This window comes from Erythrolamprus reginae, unplaced genomic scaffold, assembly GCF_031021105.1.
Source record: "Erythrolamprus reginae isolate rEryReg1 unplaced genomic scaffold, rEryReg1.hap1 H_49, whole genome shotgun sequence".
Classification (NCBI taxonomy): Eukaryota; Metazoa; Chordata; class Lepidosauria; order Squamata; family Dipsadidae; genus Erythrolamprus; species Erythrolamprus reginae.
In genome coordinates, this window is record NW_027248505.1 from 67,783 (window position 1) to 95,000 (window position 27,218).

Here is a 27,218-nt window from a genome sequence, read left to right on the forward strand (position 1 = left end):
GCTAGTGAATTCATTTCAATGTATGTCTGTGGATATTCGATCATCCAATGTCCTGGTGCTTTTTTAAGCTTTTCTGGTTTTTTTTCTTTTGAAGATGTTTCGCTTCTCATCCAAGATGCTTCTTCAGCTCTTACTAATAGTGGGGAGTGGGAGGATTTACACTCCTTGCAGACAGCCCGTCATTTGCATTCTCAATTTAAATGTAGTCCAGACGCAAACTGAGCAACGTGATACATGCAGTACAATGCGGTGAGCCACACGCAGGTCTGTACGTTGGGGAAACAAAACAACCACAACATAGGAGGACAAACCCATCAGGACAAGATTCAGCAGTCCATCTGTATTAAAAGACAGAAGAGAGCAAAGTCCACATTTTGGACAGAGGAGCGCTGGTTTGAAAGAAGGGTCAAAGAAGCAAATTGAACAGCTCACTTTTTCAATGGGGAGGGATATGACATCATCTATCTCTAGTCTACAACACAGTCCTTTCAGCAGTTCCAAAAAATCTCCACACCCATTTGTACCACTCAGGTGTCCCTGAGGACATAAACCAGGTGGCCTCAACAGTCTAAAAGAGTGGTTCCCAACCTTTCTTTGGCCAGGCCCCACCTAAGCATCTCTAAAATCCTGATGCCACACATACACGTCCCTGTGACATATAGAAACATAGAAGTCTGACGGCAGAACAAGATCTCATGGTCCATCTAGTCTGCCCTTATACTATTTTCTGTATTTTATCTTAGGATGGCTATATGTTTATCCCAGGCATGTTTAAATTCAGTGACTGTGGATTTATCAACCACGTCTGCTGGAAGTTTGTTCCAAGGATCTACTACTCTTTCAGTAAAATAATATTTTCTCATGTTGCTTTTGATCTTTCCCCCAACTAACTTCAGATTGTGTCCCCTTGTTCTTGTGTTCACTTTCCTATTAAAAACACTTCCCTCCTGGACCTTATTTAACCCTTTAACATATTTAAATGTTTTGATCATGTCCCCCCTTTTCCTTCTGTCCTCCAGGCTATACAGATTGAGTTCATGAAGTCTTTCCTGATACGTTTTATGCTTAAGACCTTCCACCATTCTTGTAGCCCGTCTTTGGACCCGTTCAATTTTGTCAATGTGGTCTCACCAGCACTCTATATAGCGGGATCATAATCTCCCTCTTCCTGCTTGTTATACCTCTAGCTATGCAGCCAATCATCCTACTTGCTTTCCCTACCGCCTGACTGCACTGTTCACCCATTTTGAGACTGTCAGAAATCACTACCCCTAAATCCTTTTCTTCTGAAGTTTTTGCTAACACAGAACTGCCAATACAATACTCAGATTGAGGATTCCTTTTCCCCAAGTGCATTATTTTACATTTGGAAACATTAAACTGCAGTTTCCATTGCTTTGACAATTTATCTAGTAAAGCTAAATCATTTACCATATTACAAACGCCTCCAGGAATATCAACCCTATTGCACACTTTAGAGTCATCGGCAAATAGGCAAACCTTCCCTACCAAACCTTCCCCTATGTCACTCACAAATATAATTCTTACTATTCAAAGAGTGAACTCCTACTCGTGTGGGGGAACCCTAAAAGGCCATTGACTTAGTTTAAAGAAGGTTCCAATTGTCCCCATTAAATAATCAATTTGCCCTCCTGTGGGGCGAGGGCCCCAGGTTGGCAACTACTGCTCGAAAAGAGTGCAGATGACCAGCTGTCTGCAAGGCATATCAATCCTTCCATTCCCCACCATCCATTCAGAGTTGAAGAAGCGGCTTAGATGAGAAGCGAAACATCTTCAAAGAAAAACCAGAAAGTCCACTTGCCTCTTAGAAAAAAGCACCTTTGGGACATTTCAATGTATGTTAAGAGTGAGAGCCAGTTTGGTCTGCGGTAGTTTTAAGAGGAGCAGGGAAGTCATGTTTTGGGAGATGCAGGAGAAGGTTAGAAATAAACACCACATTGAGCGTGCAAGAAAGAGCACATACAAAATTGGGACACTAATTTCTAGGTCCGTGATGGTGAAATCTATGGCACGCATACCAGAGGTGGGATGCAGAGCCCTCTCGGCTGGCACATGCGCCGTCGCCCCAGATTGGATCTCCATGGTGTTTCTTTTGTGAGCGTCTTATTTTCCGGCAGACAAAACAGAAACTTGCAAAAGAAAAAGATCTCCCACTGACCGGCTGGTCTGGCTCTCTGCCACGCATGCGTGCATATCCACACACACACGAGCATGATTGTGCATGCGCACATTTGCACACGTACACACACTGTTCCGTTTGGGTGTGCGCACGTGCACATAATTTGAGCTCCAAATTTATGTTGCTAAGTGATATTATTGTTGTTGTTGTTGTTGTTGTTGTTTATTAGATTTATATGCCGCCCCTCTCCGTAGACTCGGGGCGGCTCACAACAGCAACAAAGACAATATAAGAACAAATCTAATAATTTAAAAAACACTAAAAACCCCACTATTAAAAGCAAACATACACACAAACATACCATGTATAAACTGTATAGGCCCGGGGGAGATGTCTCAGTTCCCCCATGCCTAACAGCAGAGATGGGTCTTAAAAACTTTACAAAAGGCAAGGAGGGTGGGGGCAGTTCTAATCTCCGTGGGGAGCTGGTTCCAGAGGGTTGGGGCTGCCACAGAGAAGGCTCTTCTCCTGGGTCCCGCCAAATGACATTGTTTAGTCGACACGTTGTAAAGTGAATCAGTGCGGTTGTTAAGTGAGCAACAGTATTGTTAATCGAATCTGTCTTCCCCATTGACTTCGCTTGTCAGAAGATCGCAAACGAGGATCACGTGACCCTGTAAAAACACTGCGGCCCTCAAATATGAGCCAATTGCTAAGCATCTTGAGTTTTTGATCATGTAACCATGGAGATGCCGCAATGATCATAAGTATGAAAAAATAAACAGTCCTAGGCCATTTTTTTCAGTGCCATTGTAACTTTGAACTGACATTAAATGAATGGTTGTAAGTCGAGGATTGCCACTATATCATCCCCATAGGGCTTTACAGCCCCCTCTAAATGATTTACAATGTCAACACATTGCCCCCCAACAACCTGGGTCCTCATTTTACTGACCTCAGAAGGATGGAATGCTGAGTCGGTTAGGATTGAACTTTCAGGCTGTGGGTAGAGTTAACCTGCAGTACTGCACTTTAACCACTACTCTTCCAGAGCACTGCATGCCCCCAATTTCAGCGGTGAATTGAACTTTAAAGGACATTGGCGGACTCAACAATGGGGAGGCGATAGTTAGGAGGGTAGGAAGGGTTTCAACACGCATCAAATAATTTACAGAGGGGAGAAAGCCCATAGATGTTCAGTATGTTGGAAGAGCTTCAGCCAGAGTGTACATCTCACTAGGCACCAGAAAATCCAAAAAGGAAAGAGAGACTATTTGCCTAGAACAGTTTAACAATTTAAGAAATGTGGACTTCAACTCCCAGAATTCTCCAGCCAACATGCTGACTGGGAAATTCTGGGTGTTGAAGTCCATACTTCTTGAAGTAGTTGAGAAACTGGCCTAAATTCTACAGAGGTTCTCAGTCATCTAGTAGATCATGGTTTTCTCAAAGATGACTTTTTTCTAGAGGCAACTGGACTTTTGGGCTTTTCTTTGAAGACATTTTGCTTCTCGTCTCAGCTCTAAGAAGCTGAGATTTTGGGGGGGTTTTGGATGAGAAGCAAAACGTCTTTAAGGAAAACCCAGAAAGTCCAATTCCCTTTGGAAGAAAAAAAAAAGCACCTTTGGGACAGTGGCCTAAAAGTATGGGTGGAGTTTCAGTCCCATCACAAGCTTTGCGTCCCTACCAGAAGCTTCACACCAGGGAGAAAACCGTGCAATTGCTCGGATTGTACCATGGGTTTTGTGGGTAAAATTGAGTTACGAGACACGACACCAGGAGAAAGCCATGTGTGATTTGACTGTGGAACAAGGCAGATTTTATTAAAGTTTGTTGCAGAAAAAATCAATTTCCAGAAGTACACACAGATGACTTGATTCAGTTGGATTCATTAACTTTACATGCAAGAATATAGATGAAGTAAATTTTACAATACCAATATAGATTCTTCTTCAAGCAATTGCAGGTAGCAGAGAACGGTTAGTTTCATTTCAGCAGAGTTCAGAGTGGATAAGAACAGAGTGTGGGCTTGGAGCCACGTCCAACTTTAAACTTCTCAGTTTTGCTTCTCTGCACAGATTCAGAAATGGTTAGGTCCCATTGGCTGTCTTAGTTGCTATGCCTATTCATTGGCTAACCTTGTTACCATGGCTCTCCCAGTCATGAATATTCTAACAGATTGGACTTTACCTTGGAGAACCCACATGGGCAGGAAGCCTTATACAGTTGGGGGGGGGGGGTATTTAGTCAGACACCAGTTGTGCAAGTTCCCCCACTTAAAAAGATGAGAGAGGCCTGTAATTGACATCATAAGTAGACCTCAACCATGAGAGACAAATTCAGAAAGCACATCCAGAAAATCATATTGTCTGATTTTTAACAAATTTATTTGCAAATTATGGTGGAAAATAAGTAATGATACCTTGTCTTACGAACTTAATTGGTTCCAGGACGAGGTTCGTAAGGTGAAAAATTTTTAAGATTAAACAATGTTTCCCATAGGAATCAATGGAAAAGCGATTAATGCGTGCAAGCACAAAATTCACCCCTTTTGCCAGCCAAAGCGCCCATTTTTGCGATGCTGGGATTCCCCTGCAAAAACACGGAAGTCCAGAGGTGGGGTTTCCCATGGAGGGGAGCCTCAGGGGAATCCCAGCAGCGCAAAAAACAGGCGCTTTGTTGGCAATGGAAGGTCCAGAGGTGGGGCTTCCCAATGAGGGGAGCCTTCGCCTGGCAATGGAAGTCCGGAGGTGGGACATCCCAGCGGTGGCGGCAGGTTCGTAAGTTGAAAATAGTTCGGAAGAGGAGGCAAAAAAAATCTTAAACCACGGGTTTGTATCTCGAAAAGTTCGTATGACGAGGGATTCGTAAGACGAGGTATCTATTTGGTCAATAACAAAAGTTCATCTCAACACTTTGTTATATATACTTTGTTGGCAATGACAGAGGTCAAACGTTTTCTGTAAGTCTTCACAAGGTTGCCACACACTGTTGCTCTTATGTTGGCCCATTCCTCCATGCAGATCTCCTCTAGAGCAGTGATATTTTGGGGCTGTCACTGGGCAACATGGACTTCCCTCCAAAGGTTTTCTATAAACTAAGCACCCATGTGCAGCCCTTGGCCATATCTGGATGTGCTCATCCATATGGCCTTTGACCTACACAAGGAATGCTACTACAAAAACGGTAGTAAATCACTTCTTTTGGGCGCCCTTGTAACTTTGAACGGCCAAGCAAATGAACTGTGGGTAAGCCAAGGATGATCTGTAATTTGGGTACCTGCCCTCACACCATAGAAGAACCACTTCGGAGCCTGCAAACCCCTTTGGAAATTTCACCAAGAAAACTGCAGAAAAACACCCCTCACACTACCCTTCATTCAACAGGATGCAAACACTGACAACTGCAACAACTTGTGAGAAAATTGAGAGTGTTGTTTTTGCAAAGGAAGCAATTTTTGAGACGTGGGTTTAAAAGTTCAGTAAGATATTGGGACATTTAAGGGTAAAAAGGTCAAGACTGGAAAAAAGGAAGGGTTTGCTTTTCCAATAAGTGAGTCAGCTTGGGCAAGCAGATTAGTTAACAGTTTTAGCCTAGTATCATCATCTTTTAATGATCCCATAATTCCTTGCAAAGTGGAGTATGGGCAATTGAATGGAGCTATTGTGTTTCCCCGAAAACAAGACTCTGTCTTATATTTACGGAGAGGGGCACCATACAAATCTAATAAATAATAATAATGATTATTATTATTATTATTATTATTATTATTATTATTATTATTATTATTATTTGAACCCTGAAATAAGTGCTTGGCCTTATTGCCATGCACCCTAGAGCCCAATGGGGCTTATCAGGGGATGTCTTATTTTGGGGAAAACAGGGTAGTAGCAATAATAATAATAATTTATTAGATTTGTATGCCGCCCCTCGCTGAAGACTTGGGGTGGCACACAAATCTAATAAGCAGAGTGTTTACTGGCCAGATGCCCTTCCTGTCGCCAATGCAGAGTTTTGTTCAGCAGATACATTCTCCTTGTGCCCAGAGAGAGAAACATCTGCCCCTATCTAGGATTGAACTCACACTGTGAGGTGAGAGCTCCATCTCTAAGCCATCCCACCACTTCAAACCACACAGCTTAGTAGTATATAATGGAGAAATTAATTAACCACTTCCCTCAATTTATTATGCTTATGCTGCACTTTTTGTAAGGAAACAAGAAATATAGGTTTAAAAAAAATTAAAAAAATTGATAAAAGGAAGTGTGGAAGAAGGGGAACTGGGCAAAAGGTGGGAAAGCAGGGTAAGCATGGGGAAATTCATGGGAAACTGGCGTTCTGGGAAGATTGCAACCCTGTCTTTGTATTCCTCTGTGTGCCTAGTCCTTGTTAGCCACCCGTTCTTGGAAGAAAGTACAATGATATGTCATTCTCCCATGCCTCTGGAAGGAGAGTCCAGCATGGGATTTAGCTCAAATCTTATTGGTAGGGACTGAGTTTTAAATTAATATAATTAACATATTAAGTAGGTACCGCCCCCTTGCTGCCCCAGTACCTCAGTTTTAAAAAACTCAGTCTACGATAGGGACTATGAGTTTTTTACTCCTGAGGGAGTAGGTTTTAGGAAAGGTTAATTAATAATTTAATTTGTAATAAATAATAATGATGAATGTATTGCCTTTTAAATGTTGTTTTTTATGTCTTCACAGGTTTCATCCTTTAGGGGTTTCTGCCCCCGCGGGCAGCACCCCCAACGCTCTCCTCATGGGGCCTCTTCTCTTCGCGAGTACTGCCCTGAAGAGGAAGCTTGAGCCGGAGATCCCTGACCTCCGTGGCCATATCTGGCTCGTTCACCCCAAGTGGGAGGAGTCCGCCTCCTACCCACCTAAGGGGGCAGCGGAAAGGCTTGGTGGCTAAAGAGCCTGGAATAAACGGCAGGCACGCTTCCCAGCTGATGCCGGGAGAAGCGTTCGGAGCGCCTCACAGCTGATAGCTGTCAAAGGGCTAAAGCGCTCTCAGCCGAAGCCGCAGAAAGGAAGCGAGTGGCCACAGGCAACGTAAGCGGCAAGCGGGGAATTCCCCAGGCTTTTTGACAGCCGCAAGTCACGGCGCCTGAACGGCCGTGCACACCACCACCAAGGGAAATTTCACCCCCCCCCCGAGGGCGGCAGTTGGTAGCGGCCGCCATTTTTCCCCCTAAATTGACGCAGGGGAGGGATTTCCCGCTTAAATTTTGGCGCGATTTGGCGAGGCGCCAGCAGCCGGGCTGCTAATCTGCCCGGCAACACACCTCATTGGCTGAGCTACTCACGTGGGTGAGCAACTGTCATCAGCTACTGCTGTCATTTCTGTGTGGATTCAAGGCTCCATTTAATGTTTCTGGTGTGATCAGAGTCTGTTTGTGAGTAAACGCTGCCCCAGTACTTTAATAAGGATGGCCGACCAGCAGGGGCATCAGGGACAGGAGCAACCCCAGTCTGCTCCGGTGTCCTCCAAGGGCAAGGAGAAGGCTTCCTCTAAGGCCAAGGCCAAGTCTTCCCAGTCATCCTCCTCCTTGAAAGAAGCTGAGAGGAAAATAAAGGCGTTAGAGCAACGCCTGGATGCAGCTTTGTCTTCTCCAGCTTCAGGGGTTTTCCATATACCCCCCTTTCAGCCACTTACACCAGTGGGGCCATTGCCATTGGGGATCGTGGGCTCTGCCTCAGAGAGGGATTGGTCCCCAGACCGTCAGGCCTTACCATGCCCAACTCCACCGTTGCCCTCGCCTCATGTCAGACCAGAGAGGCCTGCCTCAGTCAGTCAACCCTTATATGGGCCTTCTGCTGGATCACAGGCAGCTGGGGCTCCTTCTGCATCCTTCACTCCTACGGCTACAGGGCTTAGATCCAAAAGTGATGTATGGCAGACCTTCCCTCCGTCCCTGCAGGACATGATTGCCAACGTGTATGCGCAGGGAATGGTGGTCGGCGCCCAGCGAGTAACACCTCCATTACCACAACCGTACCAGCCCAGGGATCTTTGGTCAGCACCACCGCCCCCTCCTGGGCTGGACTCATTGGTGGGAGACACTGGATTTCTGGAAGAAGATAGTGAGCATGGGCACAATGAACTATCTGATGATGATTATGCCTGTCCAGAACAGCCAGCTCCCGCAGGACTGTTTAAGCCAATGTTGTTTAGGCTGCTGTTGCATAAGGTGAAGCAAACCTTAGATGTGCCAGGGGCGAATGCACCTACAGATGCAGGGGATGGACTTGGGACTTCTGCTTCCCTGTGTAAGGAGCAACCTAAGGAATCCGACAACGTGCCTGCAATGGAGATATTCATAGAAAATATTAAACGCACCTGGCAGCACCCAGCAGCGGCACAGGGTCCCTCCATGGTGGAGCGTCGCTTCTATACGTTCAACGACGAGATGGGGAACCTGCTACAATTTCCACCAGTGGATAAGCCAGTGGCCACACTGGTATCCAATGCCGTCGTCCCTTCGGAGACTGCGGACAGTCTCAAGCCGGATGAAAGACGGGCTGAGACACTCCTGAAAAAGGCCCATCAAATGGCAGCATGGGCCCTACGGGCGGCATCTACTGCATCCATTTTCAATAGGGCATCCATCATGTGGCTTCAGGAGGTGCAGTCTAGGATGGGGCCTGAGGATTCTCGCCTAAAGCAGGATTTAAACAAACTCCTAGCAGCGGCCGAATTTTCCGCAGATGCCACCTTGCACGCGGCGAAGTTTTCCGCAAGGGGCATGGCTTCCACTATTTCTTCTCGGCGCCTCCTTTGGCTTCGACATTGGCAGGCGGATGCCAAGTCAAAATGGCGCCTGTCATCTGCCCCTTTCCAGGGCACAAAATTGTTCGGGGAGGTGTTGGAATCCGTCCTTGTGGAGGACAAGGACAAGAGGAAGATCCTCCCCAGATCCTCTAGATGTCAGGATCGCAATAACACCCCGTATCGACGCCGGCAGTCCTTTCGATGGGACCCAGCCTCCGGAACCACCCAGGCCTCCAGGCCTTATTCACAGGGTCAATATGGGCAGTCCTATTCGTACCGGGGTGATAGGACCTACTTCCAAGGCCGGGGCAGAGGATACCAGCAGGCGAGACGCCCCTTTCGGGGTTCCAATCAACGAGGCTTCCGTGGAGCCAAGTGACTCCATAGGGCAGGTCCCTTTGGGGGGAAAACTCCAAAGGTTTTGTACCGCCTGGAGGACCACATCCTCCGACGCCTGGATCTTGGACACAGTAAGCCGGGGCCTACACCTGGAGTTCCTTCGTATTCCGCCTACCCATTTTGTGTCATGTCCAGTGCCCAAGGACGTTACCAATCGGACATTACTAAAGCAAGAGATTGCGCATCTCCTAGAGATCCAAGCCATCAAGAGGGTGCCAGCCCAGATGGAGGGCCTGGGGTTCTACTCCAGGGTCTTCATAGTACCCAAGGCATCGGGAGGTTGCAGACTCATTTTGAATCTGAAACACCTAAACAGGTACGTGTTATACCGCAGATTCAAGATGGCCTCCCTTCGCACGATCCTTGCGTCAATCCGGCCCAGAGATCTCATGTCATCCATCGACCTGAAGGAGGCGTATTTACACGTTCCCATTCATCCGGAGCACCGGAAATACCTCCGCTTTTATGTCCAAGGGATTCACTATCAGTACCGGGCGATGCCTTTTGGCCTCTCTTCCGCACCGCGCACCTTCACCAAGCTCCTGGATTCGCCAATCGCCTCCTTACGGTCCCGATCAATAAGACTTTTAGCTTACTTGGACGACATCCTCGTATTGTCCAGGGATCTGGCGAGCGCGCGGCAGGATCTGCGGGACACGGTAGCGCTGTTGCAGGAACATGGCTTTATGATAAACAGGGGGAAAAGTCATTTTTCGCCCACCACCACTATAACCCATCTTGGCTCGGTTATCGACACCATCTCCATGAGAGTTTACCTATCTCCGGAGAGACAGCGCAACGTTTAGGACTTAGTCACCAAATTACAACATCAGAGCCGGGGTGGCGCAGCAGGTAGAGTGCTGTACTGCAGGCCACTGAAGCTGACTGTAGATCTGAAGGTCAGCGGTTCAAATCTCATCACCGGCTCAAGGTTGACTCAGCCTTCCATCCTTCCGAGGTGGGTAAAATGAGGACCCGGATTGTGGGGGCAATACACTGGCTCTGTTAAAAAGTGCTATTGCTAACATGTTGTAAGCCGCCCTGAGTCTAAGGAGAAGGGCGGCATAAAAATTGAATAAATAAATAAATAAATAAAATCAGAGGATGGTGCCGCTGGCCTTCCTAACCAAGGTCCTGGGGACTCTAGTGTCGTGCGTGGACATCGTTCCCTGGGCACGGTATCATTTTCGCACGCTGCAATGGACTTTACTTCCCTACCAAAAGCGACGTGTGAGTCACACGCAGATTAATTACGGTACAACGAGGCCTGCGAGACTCCCTAAAATGGTGGAAGTCCCGGGCGATACATCAAGGGTCCCCCTTTGGCCACCTGCAACACATCATTGTGACTACGGATGCCAGCCTCCTGGGTTGGGGAGCCCATGTGGACCATCATATAACCCAAGGGTTGTGGCTTCCTCAGGACTTGATTCCTGTGAATATCAATTTCCTGAAGCTAAAAGCTGTGTGCCTTGCCTTGTTAACCTTCACAACACTTCTCCAGGGAAAGCATGTGTTGGTTCGCACGGACAATGTTGCAACCAGGGCGCACCTCAACCACCAAGGAGGGACCAGATCCCTCAGGTTGATGGAGGAAACGCAACTCCTCTTCGACTGGGCGGAGGTCCATCTGGCGTCACTCCACGCAGAGCACATTGCGGGGGAGGCCAATACTCAAGCAGATTGGCTCAGTCGGCAAGCAGTGGATCCAGCGGAGTGGAGTCTGACCCCACAACTGTTCCAGCAAGTGACCAGAAGGTTTGGCAACCCGACGGTAGACTTGTTCGCGACTCCGCACAATGCCCAGCTCCCGAGGTTTTATTCCAGATTTCCCACACCGGGAGCCGAGGGGACCAATGCCCTGTACCTTCCGTGGCCCAAGGAATTGCTATACGCCTTTCCACCAATACCACTTATTCCAAGGGTCATCGAGAAGATCCTAGTGGAACAGGCGGAGGTCATCCTGATAGCACCGCATTGGCCGCGGCGGGCTTGGTTTGCCGACCTGATGGGACTCTCAATTGTCCAGCCCTGGAGGATCCCAGATGACCAAATCACCCTCACTCAGGGAGCGATATTCCATCCGGAGCCGCAGTGGTTCCATCTGACCGCTTGGCGCTTGAGGGGGACAGATTGAGAACCTGGAACATTCCTGAGAATGTCATCGCTACGATACAGTCGGCTAGGAGGCCTTCAACGACTAGGATCTACCAGGCTACGTGGGCCGCATTCACCGCTTTTTGCAAGGTCAGACATCAACGGCCGCAGGATGCTAGTTTAGTCTTGGTGTTGGAGTTTTTACAATCCGGTCTGGAGAAGGGATTGGCTCCCAACACCTTAAGAAGAAAGGTAGCGGCTTTGGCAACGATTATTCGATCTGAGGATGGTGGGTCAGTCTCACCATTCGTTGATTAAAGACTTTCTGAAAGGGGCTACCAATAGGCATCCTCCACCGATACGACGTTTCCCTACTTGGGATCTTACTGTGGTATTGCAAGCGCTCACAGCTCCTCCGTTCGAACCGCTGAGAACTGTGCCTTTGAGGATGTTATCCCTTAAAACAGCGTTCTTGGTGGCCATTACATCGGCACGGCGGGTGTCGGAGCTGTCGGCCTTGTCAGTAAGGCCTGACCTTTGTACATTCCAACCTAATAGGGTGATCCTCCGTTTGGACCCAACGTTCATACCTAAAGTCAAGACCCACTTTCACCAGACACAGGAACTTGTCTTACCGGATTTCTGCGTGCATGGATCACATCCATTGGAACTTAAGTGGCATAAGGTGGACGTGCGCAGAGCTCTGAAACTCTATATCAGGCGCACGGCTCCTTTTCGCAAGACTGAGGCCTTGTTTATCTCCTTTGGCCAACATCGACTGGGTCTCAAAGTGTCATCACAGACCATTAATCAATGGTTGAAGCTTTGTATAGCAGAAGCGTACAAGGCAGGTTCCCAGACATTGCCTAGTGGAATCACGGCTCATTCGACTCGTAGTGCCGCTACTTCAGCGGCATGGGCCACACAGGCATCGATAGAGGACATCTGTAGGGCGGCCACGTGGGCCACCCCTACCACCTTTATACGGCATTATAAACTGGACACGTTTGCTTCGGCCAAGGCGGCCTTCGGGAGGAGAGTATTGCAATGAGTGTGTGACACTACAGGGTCATGATTCAATGATATCCCTCCCTTGAACACTGGAACTTGGGTATATCCCATGCTGGACTCTCCTTCCAGAGGCATGGGAGAAGAACCGTTGAACTTACCTGAACGGTCTTCTCCATGTCCTGGAAGGAGAGTCCATACCCTCCCATTGAACCATAGACAATTGTTGCATTCAGTTAATGGTTGTTGTTTCTTGTTAAATAAATTCTGTTTCTTAATTGAATTCGTTTTTTAAAACTGAGGTACTGGGGCAGCAAGGGGGCGGTACCTACTTAATATGTTAATTATATTAATTTAAAACTCAGTCCCTACCAATAAGATTTGAGCTAAATCCCATGCTGGACTCTCCTTCCAGGACATGGAGAAGACCGTTCAGGTAAGTTCAACGGTTCTCTTACAAACTTAATTGATTCCGGGATGAGGTTCTTAAGGTGAAAAGTTTGTAAGATGAAACAGCGTTTCCCATAGGAATAAATGGAAAAGCGTGCAAGCCCAAAACTCACCCCTTTTGCCAGCCAAAGTGCCCATTTCTGTGCTGCTGGGATTCCCCTGAGGCTCCCCTCCATGGGAAACCCCACCTCCAGACTTCTGTTGCCAGCGAAGCGCCCATTTTGCGCTGCTGGGATTCACCTGCTGGGATTCTCCTGCAGCATCACAAAAACATGGAAGTCCAGAGGTGGGGTTTCCCATGGAGGGTAGCCTCAGGGGAATCCCAGCAGTGCAAAAACGGGTCCTTCGCTGGCAACGGAAGTCCACAGGTGGGGCATGCAAGCGGCAGCGGTGGGTTTGTAAGGTGAAAATAGTTTGTAAGAAGAGGCAAAAAAATCTTAAACCCCGGGTTTGTATCTTGAAAAGTTTGTATGACGAGGCGTTTGTAAGACGAGGTATCACTGTATTTTAATATGCAATAAATTGCTTTGGGACACCTGTCTTATTCTGTTTTCTTACAATTTTTAGGCTTCTTATTTCCCACTCTTCACGGGCCTTCTTATTTCCCACTCTTCACACAAAGGGGAAACCCCATCTTCGGCGCTGCCGAGCAGATCTGGGCGGCCGAAGGAACCTTCCCTGGGTCTTCCCCCCGCCCACGCAAAGGGCGCCAAGAATAATGCCGCCAGTAAACAAACTTGGTTTGGGTTTCTTTTCAACGTCCTATACAGTACACGGCTGGCCGGACTGCCGCTGCCCTCGCTGAGCAGAGGCATTGGCTGCGCTCGACTTCTTGGCGCTCTGCCTCTCGAGCCTGCGCCCCGCCTCCCCCGCTCGCACCGCACGTTGATTGGGCGAGAGCGGCTCCCCAAGGCTCCGGCTCCCGCGCTTTGCCATCTTAACCCGGGAGAAAAGGAACGCGAGCGCGGGAAGTGCGCTCCAGGAACGGGGGCGGTAACTTCCCAGCCGGTTTTTTTTTCCTCTCACCCCGTTCGAGTCATTAATCTGCGATGGGACCCTGCGACGGTTCAAGCATGCGGGCCCTGCTGGAGACCCTCGAGGACCCAAGCGCCTTGCCGGGGGTGTTGACAGACGCGTGGCTGACCCTCACCAAGTGAGCCCCCGACTGTGACTCCTTGTGGGAGGCGAGAGACGTGCCCGGGCAGCGGCAGTCCGGCCAGCCGTGTACTGTATAGGACGTTTAAAAGAAACCAAAACCAAGTCTGTTTACTGGCGGCATTATTCTTGGCGCCCTTTGTGTGGGCGGGGGGAAGACCCAGGGAAGGTTCCTTCGGCCGCCCAGATCTGCTCGGCAGCGCCGAAGATGGGGTTTCCCCTTTGCGTGGGCAAAGGGGAAACCCCATCTTCTGCTCCTCGCTGCTACTGCGCTGCCGAGCAGATCAGTTGCTGAGCGGCCGAAGGAACCTTCCCTGGGTCTTCCCCCCGCCCATGCAAACTCCACCATCTGCGCATGCGCGGCCATGGGGAAAAAAAGGGCGCGCATGCGCAGATGGTGTTTTTACTTCCGCAACCCTACATCGCGAAAAATCAAGTATCGCGAAGGGTCTTGGAACAGAACCCTCGCGATACTCGAGGGATCACTGTATATGTATGCACACATACACACGTAATATGCAGCAGCTGCCAAAAAAGCCAGTTTTAGGAATAGAATCAATGTTACGTAAAGTGTTAATATCACTTTATAATGCCTTGGTAAGGCCAGACTGAACTCTGCATTCAGTTTTGGTTGCCACGATGTAAAAAAGATATAAAGACTCTTTCTAGAGTGCAGAGAAGAGCAACAAAGATTAGGGGACTGGAGGCTAAACAATATCAAGAACAGTTGCAGGAACTGAATATGTCTAGTTTAATGAAAAGAAGGACCAGGGTAGACACCATAGCACCGTTCCAATCTCTCAGGGGTTGCCACAAAGAAGAGGGAGTTAAACTATTCTCCAAAGCACCTGAGGTTAGAACAAGAAGAAATGGCTGGAAACTAAACAAGGAGAGAACTAAGGAGAAATTTCCTAACAGAACAATTAATCAGTGGAACAGCTTGCCTCCAGAAGTTGTGAATGCTCCAACACTGGAAGTTTTTGAGAAGATGTTGGATAACCATTTGTCTGAAGTGGTGTAGGGTTTCCTGCCTAAATGGGGTTGGACTAGAACAGTGATTTTCAACCTTTTTTGAGCTGCGGCACATTTTTTACATAAACAAAATCGGGCACACTGAGTAGGGGGGAGTGGAGGGGGGCTAAAAAGTTTGAACAAAAAAATTCTCTCTCTCTTCCTCCCTTTCGCTCTATTTCTCTCCCTCTTTCTCTCTCTCCCTTCCTTCCTCTCTCTCTCCATCCCTCTTTCTTTTTCTCTTCCTTCCTTCCTCTCTTTTTTGCTCTCTTTCTATCTCTCCCTCCTTCCCTGCCTTTCTTTCTCTCTTTCTCTTTCTCTCTCTCTCTTTCTCTCTTTCTTTCTTTCTCTCTCTTGCTTTTTTTTCTCTCTTGCTGAGCTTCGCGGCACACCTGACCATGTCTCGCAGCACACTAGTGTGCCACGGCACACTGGTTGAAAAACACTGGACTAGAAGACCTCCAAGCTCCTTTCCAATTCTGATACGACAGTTTCAGACTATGTTGGTGAAAATTCTCTGTCACCCAGTTAGAGTCGTAGGGAAATTCAATTGCGACAACTGATCGTCTTTCTTTTTTCATTGGTTAGAAAGTAGCTTTTTCCGTCTGAGCAGGTTGGTTGGGGAACTCCATATATGTCCTCGTGGTGAATAGACTTCCATATACAGTATGTCCTATTCTAATTCCATTCCATTCTATTCTACAGTGCCATCAATGGTTCACAAAGCAGCTGCCCTAGGTACCTATGAAAATTCACTCCTGCCAGGGATAAGACTTGGGAGGGAGCATGTGGTGTGGGGTTTCCTGCCAAAGCAGGGAGTTGGAATAGACCTCCAAGGTCCCTTCCAACTCTGTTGTTATTAATGTGTGTGTGTGTATGTGTATTCGAACATATGTATAGCATACAGCAGTGTTTCCCAACCTTGGCCACTTGAAGATATCTGGACTTCAACTCCCAGAATTCCCCAGCCAGCATTTGCTGGCTGGGGAATTCTGGGAGTTGAAGTCTAGATATCTTCAAGTGGCCAAGGTTGGGAAACACTGGCATACAGTATGTATATAGGTACATATTTATTTGGAAAGCAGGCATCAGACTTTAAAGTATAAATATATTAAATTATATGAATTTAATAAATAATAATAATTTTTAACGTCTGCCAGTGTGTTCACAGAAAAAAATAACAAGGGTTATCTTATTTTATTTTTATTTATTTATTTATTCATTTGTCCAATACACAAATGCATAGGAAGAAAAATAGACATGTAGTAATATATATAAGGGTAAAGTGAACTTAGAGGAGAGGATATATGAAAGAAAATATATATACGATAAGTGAGAGAAAGGAAAGACAATTTTGAAATTGTAGCCACTGACAGCCTTCAAACAAGTATTTAACTTGAAAGGAGGCTCCGGCAACCCTGAGCTGCAAAATATTTCCCCTTTATTGCATATCTTCCCTTGGTTACTTAATTAAGCCTCCTTTTTCCGTCCGCAAAATACAACGAGTCGCAACCTAGCCCAACGCTAAACCACAAAAACTAAGTTTGGTCCTGAGCCAGCTTAGTACAGTATGCTGTGCCAAGGCCACTGCCTGCCTACCCGCCTCGTTTGAATGCGAATACTGTTACTTCAGCAGCCCTCCTCTTCCTGCCCTCCATTTTGCTCCGTTCTGATCCGCGTGAGACAGTTTTCCCCTCCATCAGGCCACACCTCTCCCTCCTACCGGATCTTCTCCCCGCCATTTTGCAGTGGCTTGGCTGCTTGGTTTCCCTCTTGTATCGTGTTGTCTCCATGGGAACAAGAAGACGATCTGGGCTCCTCCCCTTTTTTGTCTTGGGGTCTCCGGGGATGAAGAAATCCCGCTTGCAGCCTGCAGAGGGCGACATTCTTCTTCCCATGGGCAGCGGAACCCTCCACACCAAAGCCCATCAGAACGAACAGAGACGCTTTCGGAGTGGTCGTGGCTGGGGAGGATTAAAGAAGAGGAGGGAGGGGGGAAAGGGAGCGGGAAAGAGGCGGGGCCGAGAGGGCAGAAGCCCCGCCCTCCCCTCCGGGTTTACGGTTCCCTCCGTCAATACCGCTGCTTCCTTGGAGGATAGGAGTTGGATCCCTCGGGAGAAGCTCCTGGATCCTACTCGGGACAGGTGGGGCTGCTCTCCCTCCCGCCAGGAGATCTCCCCCTCTTCGACTTGCCGGGGTTTTCCTCGGGCAGATCGAGAACTTTGACGTTGCCTCTGGGGAGTGGATCCCTCCAAGGGGGCTCCTCGCCGGCCAAGGATCCCCGGGTGGACCCGGGAATGACGTTTGGGGCAAAGTTTTTTTTCAAAAAGTCTCTCTGTGGTCCGTCAGAGGAGATCTCCGAGCATTCAGCTGGAAAAAGTGGAGTAAACGGAGCTTTAAAAAGTTCGCGCAGGGGAGGGGAGAGTTGATTGGCTAATAATTGTCAACTCGCCAGGGGAATCCCGTTTCTGAACCTGGAGCGCCTGCGCAGTCGGGGGCGTTTGGTTACAAGCAGGTGCGCGACGGGCCCGCCGAAGCGATGGGGCCGCGTTGGGGGCTCCTCGGGCTTCTCCTGGCCGCCGGTTGCTGCCTTCTGGAGAGCAAACGCAGTGAGTACCGTCACCCGTGGTTGGAGGTTGAAGCTCGGGTCAGGAGAGGTTGGGTAGGTGAGTCACAAGTGGGGGATCAACCTGCGACCGGATCCCAGTTCTTTATTTTTTAAGTATTTTTATTGATTTTTAACCATTTTAATATACACACAACATAAAACAGTGCATACTGAAAAGTGCCCACCACCCCGACACATACACATACCTCACCACCAAATCGGGGTGTTTTCTTATATAACCCACTTTGACCCAAGAGCAATATATCTATTTACATATTATAGAGCAGTGGTTCTCAACCTTTTTAATGCCGGGACCCCTTAATAGTTCCTCATGTTGTGGTGACCCCCAACCATAAGTCGAACGGCAATTCTCCCAACAAAGCTTGTAGCTGATTGGCTGGGAGGTCAGAGGGACGCCCCCACTAAACGCCTGATTGGTTGGATTGTAAATATGTTCCAAGGGGCCAGAATAGAAGCTTTAGTTCCTAACACCATGGGAAATTTGTCTTTTCCTGTGGTCTTCGGCGACCCCTGGGAAACAGCCATTCGACCCCCCAAAGCGGTCCCGACCCCCAGGTTGAGAACCACTGTTATAGAGTGATTCCAATTTATTTCTTGTAGCTTGGTCTCAGATCCTACTCGCCACATATCATCTTACCCCATCAATTGTCTCAAGTCAGTTTCATTATCCAAATATATCCTTTTATCCATCATTTCAAATTGAATATGGTCCATCATGTACCTATACCAATTTTGCATTGTCCATTTTGTTGCATCCTTCCAACCCAAAGCTAATACCGCCTGAGCGCTTTCTATCGCTGCTTGTTTTATTTCTCTAAATTCTCCCATCGCATTACTTTTAACTAATACTGCCATTTCCTTAGTGATTGTCCATTGTGTATTTAACATTCTATTTATGTCCTCTTGCACTTTTTGCCAAAATTCCTGCACCATGGGGCATTCCCAAAACATATGCATAAATACTCCTTTATCTTGACACCCGTACCAACAAATACCCCTGACATTCTGCTGAAAGTGGCGAGTTGAACGGGAGTATAATACCACTTATGTAATATTTTCCTTCTCATTTCCCTAATTCTTGTATTCTTAATTTTCCTTATATTGTCTACTGTATTTTCCATCTCTTGTACCTCTACTTGTATCTCATTTTGCCACCATTTAGTCAATCCTTGAATCGTGTCCCCGTCTGACTGCACTAGCAACATATATATATTGGTTGCTTGCACCTTTATACCCTCACTTTTTTCACCAGATCCCAGTTCTTGACTTTTTTTGCACCCCAACGGAAATCCTGGCGGGACCCAGGGGAAGAGCCTTCTCTGTGGCGGCCCTGGCCCTCTGGAACCAACTCCCCCAGAGATTAGAACTGCCCCCACCCTCCTTGCCTTTCGTAAACAACTTAAAACCCACCTCTGCCGCCAGGCATGGGGGAATTGAGATCCTCTTTCCCCCTAGGCCTTTACAATTCTATGCATGGTATGTATGTATGTATGTTTTTATATTAATTGATTTTTAATCATTTCTAATACCAAATTATTATTGTACACTGTTTTATTGTCGCTGTTAGCCGCCCCGAGTCTCCGGAGAGGGGCAGCATACAAATCCAATCCAATAAATGAATAAATAAACAAACAAACAAACAAACCCCTGAAGGTGGCAGTAGAGTAGAGCAGGGGTCCTCAACCTTTTGGACCTCAGGGACCACCAAGGTCATAGTTTTAAATCCCACAGATGCTTAATTCATAACTTTAATTGGCGCAGGCCACTAATGTAATTTTTTTTTTTAAAAAAAGATAAATGCATTTGTAAAATAATGACGCAAGAACTTCTATTATACTAATATGAAATGCACCTATTTGGCATAACAAAATTACAAATGCTTATTTGACTATAATAAAATCGTGCGTGCTTATTTAAATCATAAAATCTTTAAAGGTTCTTTAACTGTAACAGAATTATTAAAAGTAGTGTAATTATTACAAAATAATTGAAGTTTATTTGATGGTGGCTTGCTGATGTTGTTGGGTGGATCTGTAGTCCTTCCCTTCCCTTCCCTCTCCTTTCCCTTTCTTCCTTGACTGGATTAATTGCACTCAGACATATCTGGCCCAGGGGCCAAGATTGCTCTATGGACCACCCAAATTTTCTCATGGACCACCAGTGGTTCACAAACCACAGATTGGTGACCTATGTAGTGTAGTGTAGTGTAGAACACCTTGGAGGTCCTCTATTCCTGTTCCACTATTTATTTATTTATTCATTCATTTATTTATTGTTAGAGTTGGAAGGGACCATGCGGGTCATCAAGTCCAACCCCCTGCCTAAGCAGGAACCCTATAGCATCCCAGCCAAATGGCAGTCCAATTTCCTCTTTAAAATGTCCAGAGTATTGGAGTTCACAACGTCCACTAGTAGGATGTTCCACTGGTTGATCGTTCTGACCATCAGAAAGTTTATTTATTTATTTATTTATTTATTTATTTATTCATTCATTCATTCATTCATTCATTCATTCATTCATTGGATTTGTATGCCGCCCCTCTCCGTGGACTGGAGCGGCTAACAACAGTGACAAAAAACAGAATGTAAAAATCCAATACTACAACAGCTAAAAACCCTTGTTGTAAAACCAATCATACATACAAACATACCATGCATAAATTGTAGAAGCCTAGGGGGAAAGATTATCTTAATTCCCCCATGCCTGATGGCAGAGGTGGGTTTTGAGGAGCTTACGAAAGACAAGGAGGGTGGGGGCTATTCTAATCTCTGGGGGGAGTTGGTTCCAGAGGATCGGGGCCACCACAGAGAAGGCTCTTCCCCTGGGCCCCGCCAACCGACATTGTTTATTTGACGGGACCCGGAGAAGGCCCACTTTGTGGGACCTAACTGGTCGCTGGGATTCGTGCGGCAGAAGGCGGTCCCTGAGATAATCTGGCCCGGTGCCATGAAGGGCTTTATAGGTCATATAGGTCCTTATTTCCAGGTTGAATCTCTCCTTGGTCACTATATACCAGTGATGGCAAACCTTTTTTCCCTCCTGTGCTGAAAGAGCCTTTGTGTGCACTATCGAGTATGTGTGAGTGCTCACAGCCATAATTCAATGCCTGGGGCTTCTCCCACCCCCCGAGGCCCTCTGGAGATTGGAAACGGCCTGTTTCCCAACTTCTGGTGAGCTCAGTAGGCTTGTGTTTTGCCTTCCCCAGGCTCCAAAGGCCCTCCAAGAGCCTCTGTGTCAGCCAAAAATCAGCTGGCCGGCACACACATGCAGGTTGGAGATGAGCTAGGGCAGCGGCTCACGGGCCAGCAGATATGGCTCAGCGTGCCACCTGTGGCACCCAGGCTATAGGTTCACCATCACTGATCTATACAGTGTACTCTCCTCCTCCTCCTCTATTCTCTGATCTCCTATTCTCCTACTCCCCTACTAAATACTAGAATAGAATAGAATTCAATTCAATTCTTTATTGGCCATGTCTGATTGGACACACAAGGAATTCGTCTTGGTTCTGTTCTGTTCTGGTCCTTTGCTATTTCTATTGCTGCCCTGTGGGCTAGATTTAAGCATCCCACCCCTCCACTGTAGCAAAAGCAGAACTGAAGATCACATGCCAACATTTCCTGGCTAACTTTCCCCAAACAGTTCTTCTCCACCCTGCTTGTGCAATTATATCTCAGTAAATAGAAACATAGAGAAAGATAGAAGTCTGACGGCAGAAAAAGACCTCATGGCCCATCGAGTCTGCCCTTATACTATTTTCTGTATTTTATCTTAGGATGGATATATGTTTATCCCAGGCATGTTTAAATTCAGTTACTGTGGATTTGTTTTTACGACAGTCTTGCATTCTTCTGCCAAGGAAATGACCTTGAAGACTGAGCGTCTTTGAGAGGGCCCCTTCTTCCTGGTTCCCTCCCTCCAGAGTTCCTGGCAGGCTGACAGTGTCAGGCCAAAGTCATCATTTGGAGTTAGAGAATTCGGCCTGCCACAATTGAATAGTATGGGAACTAGGAGGGGTAGTTGTATGAGAGGGAAAGTTACTAGCCACAACAAATTTCTTTCTTAGAGTCACATAGAAACATAGAAGACTGACGGCAAAAAAAGACCTCATGGTCCATCTAGTCTGCCCTTATCATATTTTTTGTATTTTATCTTAGGATGGATATACAGTACAGTGGTACCTCAAGATACGAACCCCTCGTCTTACGAACAATTCGTGATACGAACCCGGGGTTCAGAAAAAATTTGCCTCTTCTTACGAACTTTTTTCAAGTTACGAACGCCAAACCCGAACTTCCGGGTTCGGCATTGGGAGGCTCCTGGGAAGCCCCCGGGCTGTTTTAAAAGGTGACCGCCGGGCTGGGGGGCTTCCCAGCAACCTCCCGAATCCCGAACTTTTGCCGAACTTCCAGGTTCGGGGTTCGGGGGGGTGCTGGGAAGCCCCCCAGCCCGGCGGTCACCTTTTAAAACAGCCCGGGGGCTTCCCAGGAGCCTCCCAACGCCGAACGCGGAAGTTCGGGTTTGGCGTTTGGCTTCCGGAGGCTCCTGGGAAGCCCCCCGGCTGTTTTAAAAGGTCACAGCCAGGCTGGGGCGCTTGCCAGCAGCCCCGACTCCCTGCCGCTCGCCCATGGCCGGCAGAAGATCGCTCTTGCCCGGCTTCCGCGCGAGGCATCAGGTCAGCATTCTGTGGGGCGGGCGGCGGGGAAGCCGGCGGCTGTGGCAGCTGCTGCAGGAGGCTTTCCCCCTCCTCGTCCGCCGCCCGCCCGCCCAGAATGCTGACCTGATGCCTCGCGGGGAAGCCGGGCAAGAGCGATCTTCTGCCGGCCATGGGCGAGCTACAATAAGCTTCCACGCCCTCGCCCGTGCCTGGCGGGAGGTGAAGAGTGCTTTGCCCAGTGCAAAGTTGACAGCAAGCAGCTCCGCAGTCCCCAAAGGAGGCTTAACCCCGCCCCTCTGTCCCACCCCTCGCCCGTATCCGGCATAACTTCCTCCTGCCTATCCCCGCTCTTCTGCCGGCCACGGGCGAGGGGTGGGACAGAGGGGTGGGGTTAAGCCTCCTTTCGGGACTGCGGAGCTGCTTGCTGTCAACTTTGCACTGGGCAAAGCACTCTTCAGCTCCCGCCAGGCACGGGCGAAAGGCGAGGAAGCCTATTGTAGCAGCTGCCACAGCGGAGACATTTGGGGTTTTGGCTGGGGGGGGAGGGGAAGGCAGGAGGTCCGGCCCTTCATTTGCCCTCCCAGCAAAAGACAAAGCCGCACAGCTCCGCATCGCCGAAGGAGGCTTAACCCCACCCCTCTGTCCCACCCCTCGGCCGTGGCCGGCAGAAGAGCGGGGATAGGCAGGAGGAAGTTATGCCGGATACGGCCGAGGGGTGGGACAGAGGGGTGGGGTTAAGCCTCCTTTCGGGACTGCGGAGCTGCTTGATGTCAACTTTGCACTGGGCAAAGCACTCTTCAGCTCCCGCCAGGCACGGGCGAAAGGCGAGGAAGCCTATTGTAGCAGCTGCCACAGCGGAGACATTTGGGGTTTTGGCTGGGGGGGGAGGGGAAGGCAGGAGGTCCGGCCCTTCATTTGCCCTCCCAGCAAAAGACAAAGCCGCACAGCTCCGCATCGCCGAAGGAGGCTTAACCCCACCCCTCTGTCCCACCCCTCGGCCGTGGCCGGCAGAAGAGCGGGGATAGGCAGGAGGAAGTTATGCCGGATACGGCCGAGGGGTGGGACAGAGGGGTGGGGTTAAGCCTCCTTTCGGGACTGCGGAGCTGCTTGATGTCAACTTTGCACTGGGCAAAGCACTCTTCAGCTCCCGCCAGGCACGGGCGAAAGGCGAGGAAGCCTATTGTAGCAGCTGCCACAGCGGAGACATTTGGGGTTTTGGCTGGGGGGGGGAGGGGAAGGCAGGAGGTCCGGCCCTTCATTTGCCCTCCCAGCAAAAGACAAAGCCGCACAGCTCCGCATCGCCGAAGGAGGCTTAACCCCACCCCTCTGTCCCACCCCTCGGCCGTGGCCGGCAGAAGAGCGGGGATAGGCAGTAGGAAGTTATGCCGGATACGGCAGAGGGGTGGGGTTAAGCCTCCTTTCGGGACTGCGGAGCTGCTTGATGTCAACTTTGCACTGGGCAAAGCACTCTTCAGCTCCCGCCAGGCACGGGCGAAAGGCGAGGAAGCCTATTGTAGCAGCTGCCACAGCGGAGACATTTGGGGTTTTGGCTGGGGGGGGAGGGGAAGGCAGGAGGTCCGACCCTTCATTTGCCCTCCCAGCAAAAGACAAAGCCGCACAGCTCCGCATCGCCGAAGGAGGCTTAACCCCACCCCTCTGTCCCACCCCTCGGCCGTGGCCGGCAGAAGAGCGGGGATAGGCAGGAGGAAGTTATGCCGGATACGGCCGAGGGGTGGGACAGAGGGGTGGGGTTAAGCCTCCTTCGGCGATGCGGAGCTGCGCGGCTTTGCCTTTTGCTGGGAGGGCAAATGAAGGGCCGGACCTCCTGCCTTCCCCTCCCTCCCCAGCCAAAACCCCAAATGTCTCCGCTGTGGCAGCTGCTACAATAGGCTTCCTCGCCTTTCGCCTGTTTCAGCTTTCCATCCATCCACGTCACTTCGCCGCTAAATCGTATGGCAGCAAACATGCTTTGGGGGTTTGGCTGGGGGGGGAGGAAGTTAGGAAGGTCCTACTTCTCCCCCCAGCGAAAACCCCAAAGATTGTTTGCTGCCACACGATTTAGCGGCGAAGTGACGTGAAGGGATGGAAAGCTGAAACCGGGCTGTTTCAGCTTTCCATCCATCCACGTCACTTTGCTGCTAAATCGTATGGCAGCAAACAATCTTTGGGGTTTTCGCTGGGGGGAGAAGTAGGACCTTCCTAACTTCCTCCCCCCCCCCCAGCGAAAACCCCAAAGATTGTTTGCTGCCACACGATTTAGCGGCGAAGTGACGTGAAGGGATGGAAAGCTGAAACCGGGCTGTTTCAGCTTTCCATCCATCCACGTCACTTTGCTGCTAAATCGTATGGCAGCAAACAATCTTTGGGGTTTTCGCTGGGGGGAGAAGTAGGACCTTCCTAACTTCCTCCCCCCCCCCCAGCGAAAACCCCAAAGATTGTTTGCTGCCACACGATTTAGCGGCGAAGTGACGTGAAGGGATGGAAAGCTGAAACCGGGCTGTTTCAGCTTTCCATCCATCCACGTCACTTTGCTGCTAAATCGTATGGCAGCAAACAATCTTTGGGGTTTTCGCTGGGGGGAGAAGTAGGACCTTCCTAACTTCCTCCCCCCCCCAGCGAAAACCCCAAAGATTGTTTGCTGCCACACGATTTAGCAGCAAAGTGATGTGGATGGATGGAAAGCTGAAACAGCCCGGTTTCAGCTTTCCATCCCTTCACGTCACTTCGCCGCTAAATCGTGTGGCAGCAAACAATCTTTGGGGTTTTCGCTGGGGGGGGAGGAAGTTAGGAAGGTCCTACTGTCTCCTCCCCCAGCCAAAAACACAAAGCCAGGCAGCCTCCAGCCGCCAAAGGAGCCTCCTGATTCTCCCCGCGGAAGGCTCCATTCTGTTCCCTGCCAGCCCGATTGAGGGGCCGGCGGGAGGAAAGCGAATGCCTCTCTTCGTTGCACTGCCTGGCTGGCAGCGGAAGATGTAAACGAGCCCACGGGGCCGGTCTTCGTGGCCGACAGGGAACGGAGCCTTCCATGGCGGCTGCCTGCTGGGCTGGTAAGAGGGGGAGCCGAGCCCAGCCCCGTGAGCTCGGTTACATCTTCCGCTGCCAGCCAGGCCATGCTGGTGGAAGCGCAACAAAGAAAGGCATTCGCTTTCCTCCCGCACGCAGCCATCTGACCGTGGGCTCCTTCCCGATCTCGGAGAGCTTCCTGGCTTTCGTCCTTGTTGCATTCGCGAGCTTTCATGCCCAGGAAGCTCTCCGAGATCGGGAAGCCGCCCACGATCAGTCGGCTGCGGGCGGGAGGAAAGCGAATGCCACGGGGCTGGGCTCGGTTCCCCCCCTTACCAGCCCAGCAGGCAGACGCCACGGAAGGCTCCATTCTGTTCCCTGCCGGCCACGGAGACCGGCCCCGTGGGCTCTCCGAGATCGGGCCGGCAGCAGGCGCAGGGCGAGGCAGAAGGTCTGCATCCTGGGCAGGCGGGCGGGCGGCGGGCGAGGAGGCGCGGCCGAGCGGCGACAGCGGCGGTTCTCCTCACTTCGGAGAGCTTCCTGGGCATGAAAACGCGCGAATCCAACAAGAACGAAAGCCAGGAAGCTCTCCCTGGCGGAGACCGCCGGCCCCTCAATCGGGCCGCCGTGACGGGGACCACTGGCCTGCCTAGCGGGCTGGGAGGGAGGTAGAATACGGGAGGAGGAGGAAGAGGAGGAGGAGGGAGGAAGGAGAGAGAGAGAGAGGGAAGCCGCCCGGCTGTTTTTAAAGGTGACAGCCGGGCGGCAGCGTTTTTTTGCGGTTGTTTTTTTTTTGTTGCACGGATTAATTGACTTTACATTGTTTCCTATGGGAAACAATGTTTCGTCTTACGAACCTTTCGTGTTACGAACCTTTCCCTGGAACCAATTAAGTTCGTATCTTGAGGTTCCACTGTATGTTTATCCCAGGCATGTTTAAATCCAGTTACTGTGGATTTACCAACTACATCTGCTGGAAGTTTGTTACAAGCATCTACTACTCTTTCAGTGAAATAATATTTTCTCACGTTGCTTTTGATCTTCCCCCCAACTAACTTCAGATTGTGTCCCCTTGTTATTGTGTTCACTTTCCTATTAAAAACACTTCCCTCCTGAACCTTATTTAACCCTTTTAACATATTTAAATGTTTCGATCATGTCCCCCCTTTTCCTTCTGTCCTCCAGACTATACAGATTGAGTTCATGAAGTTTTTCCTGATACGTTTTATGCTTAAGACCTTCCACCATTCTTGTAGCCCGTCTTTGGACCTGTTCAATTTTGTCAATATCTTTTTGTAGGTGAGGTCTCCAGAACTGAACACAGTATTCCAAATGTGGTCTCACCAGCGCTCTATATAAGGGGATCACAATCGCCCTCTTCCTGCTTGTTATACCTCTAGCTATGCAGCCAAGCATCCTACTTGCTTTTCCTACTGCCCGACCACACTGTTCACCCATTTTGAGACTGTCAGAAATCACTACCCCTAAATCCTTCTCTTCTGAAGTTTTAGCTAACACAGAACTGCCAATACAATACTCAGATTGAGGATTCCTTTTCCCCAAGTGCATTATTTTACATTTGGAAACATTAAACTGCAGTTTCCATTGCTTTGACCATTTATCTAGTAAAGCTAAATCATTTACCACATTACAGACCCCTCCAGGAATATCAAACCTATTGCACATAGAGTCATCGGCAAATAGGCAAACCTTCCCTACCAAACCTTCCCCTATGTCACTCACAAACATATTAAAAAGAATAGGACCCGTAACCTGTCTCTGCTCAGAATACTCACCATTATTCCAAGGTCATCCTTTGTTCTGCACCAGCGGGTGTAAGGAAGAGGTCAGTGAAATCCCTGCACTCGGACTGGTCCTTGTGATGAACTTG

General features: G+C 49.1%; 1 protein-coding gene across 3 annotated transcripts in view; it reads left to right on the forward strand.

Moving 5' to 3' along the window:
* Window positions 1-16,952: 16,952 nt before the first annotated feature.
* The window catches only part of LOC139155711 (class I histocompatibility antigen, F10 alpha chain-like), a 42,109-nt gene continuing 31,843 nt past the window's right edge, over window positions 16,953-27,218 (forward strand). The window contains exon 1 of one of the 3 annotated variants that reach the window (XM_070730971.1): window positions 16,953-17,646. In XM_070730971.1, coding sequence (XP_070587072.1) covers window positions 17,577-17,646 — 70 coding nt within the window. In that variant the 5' untranslated portion in view covers window positions 16,953-17,576. The remainder of the gene's footprint in view (window positions 17,647-27,218) is intronic. The other 2 variants (XM_070730970.1, XM_070730972.1) reach the window with 2 other exon arrangements.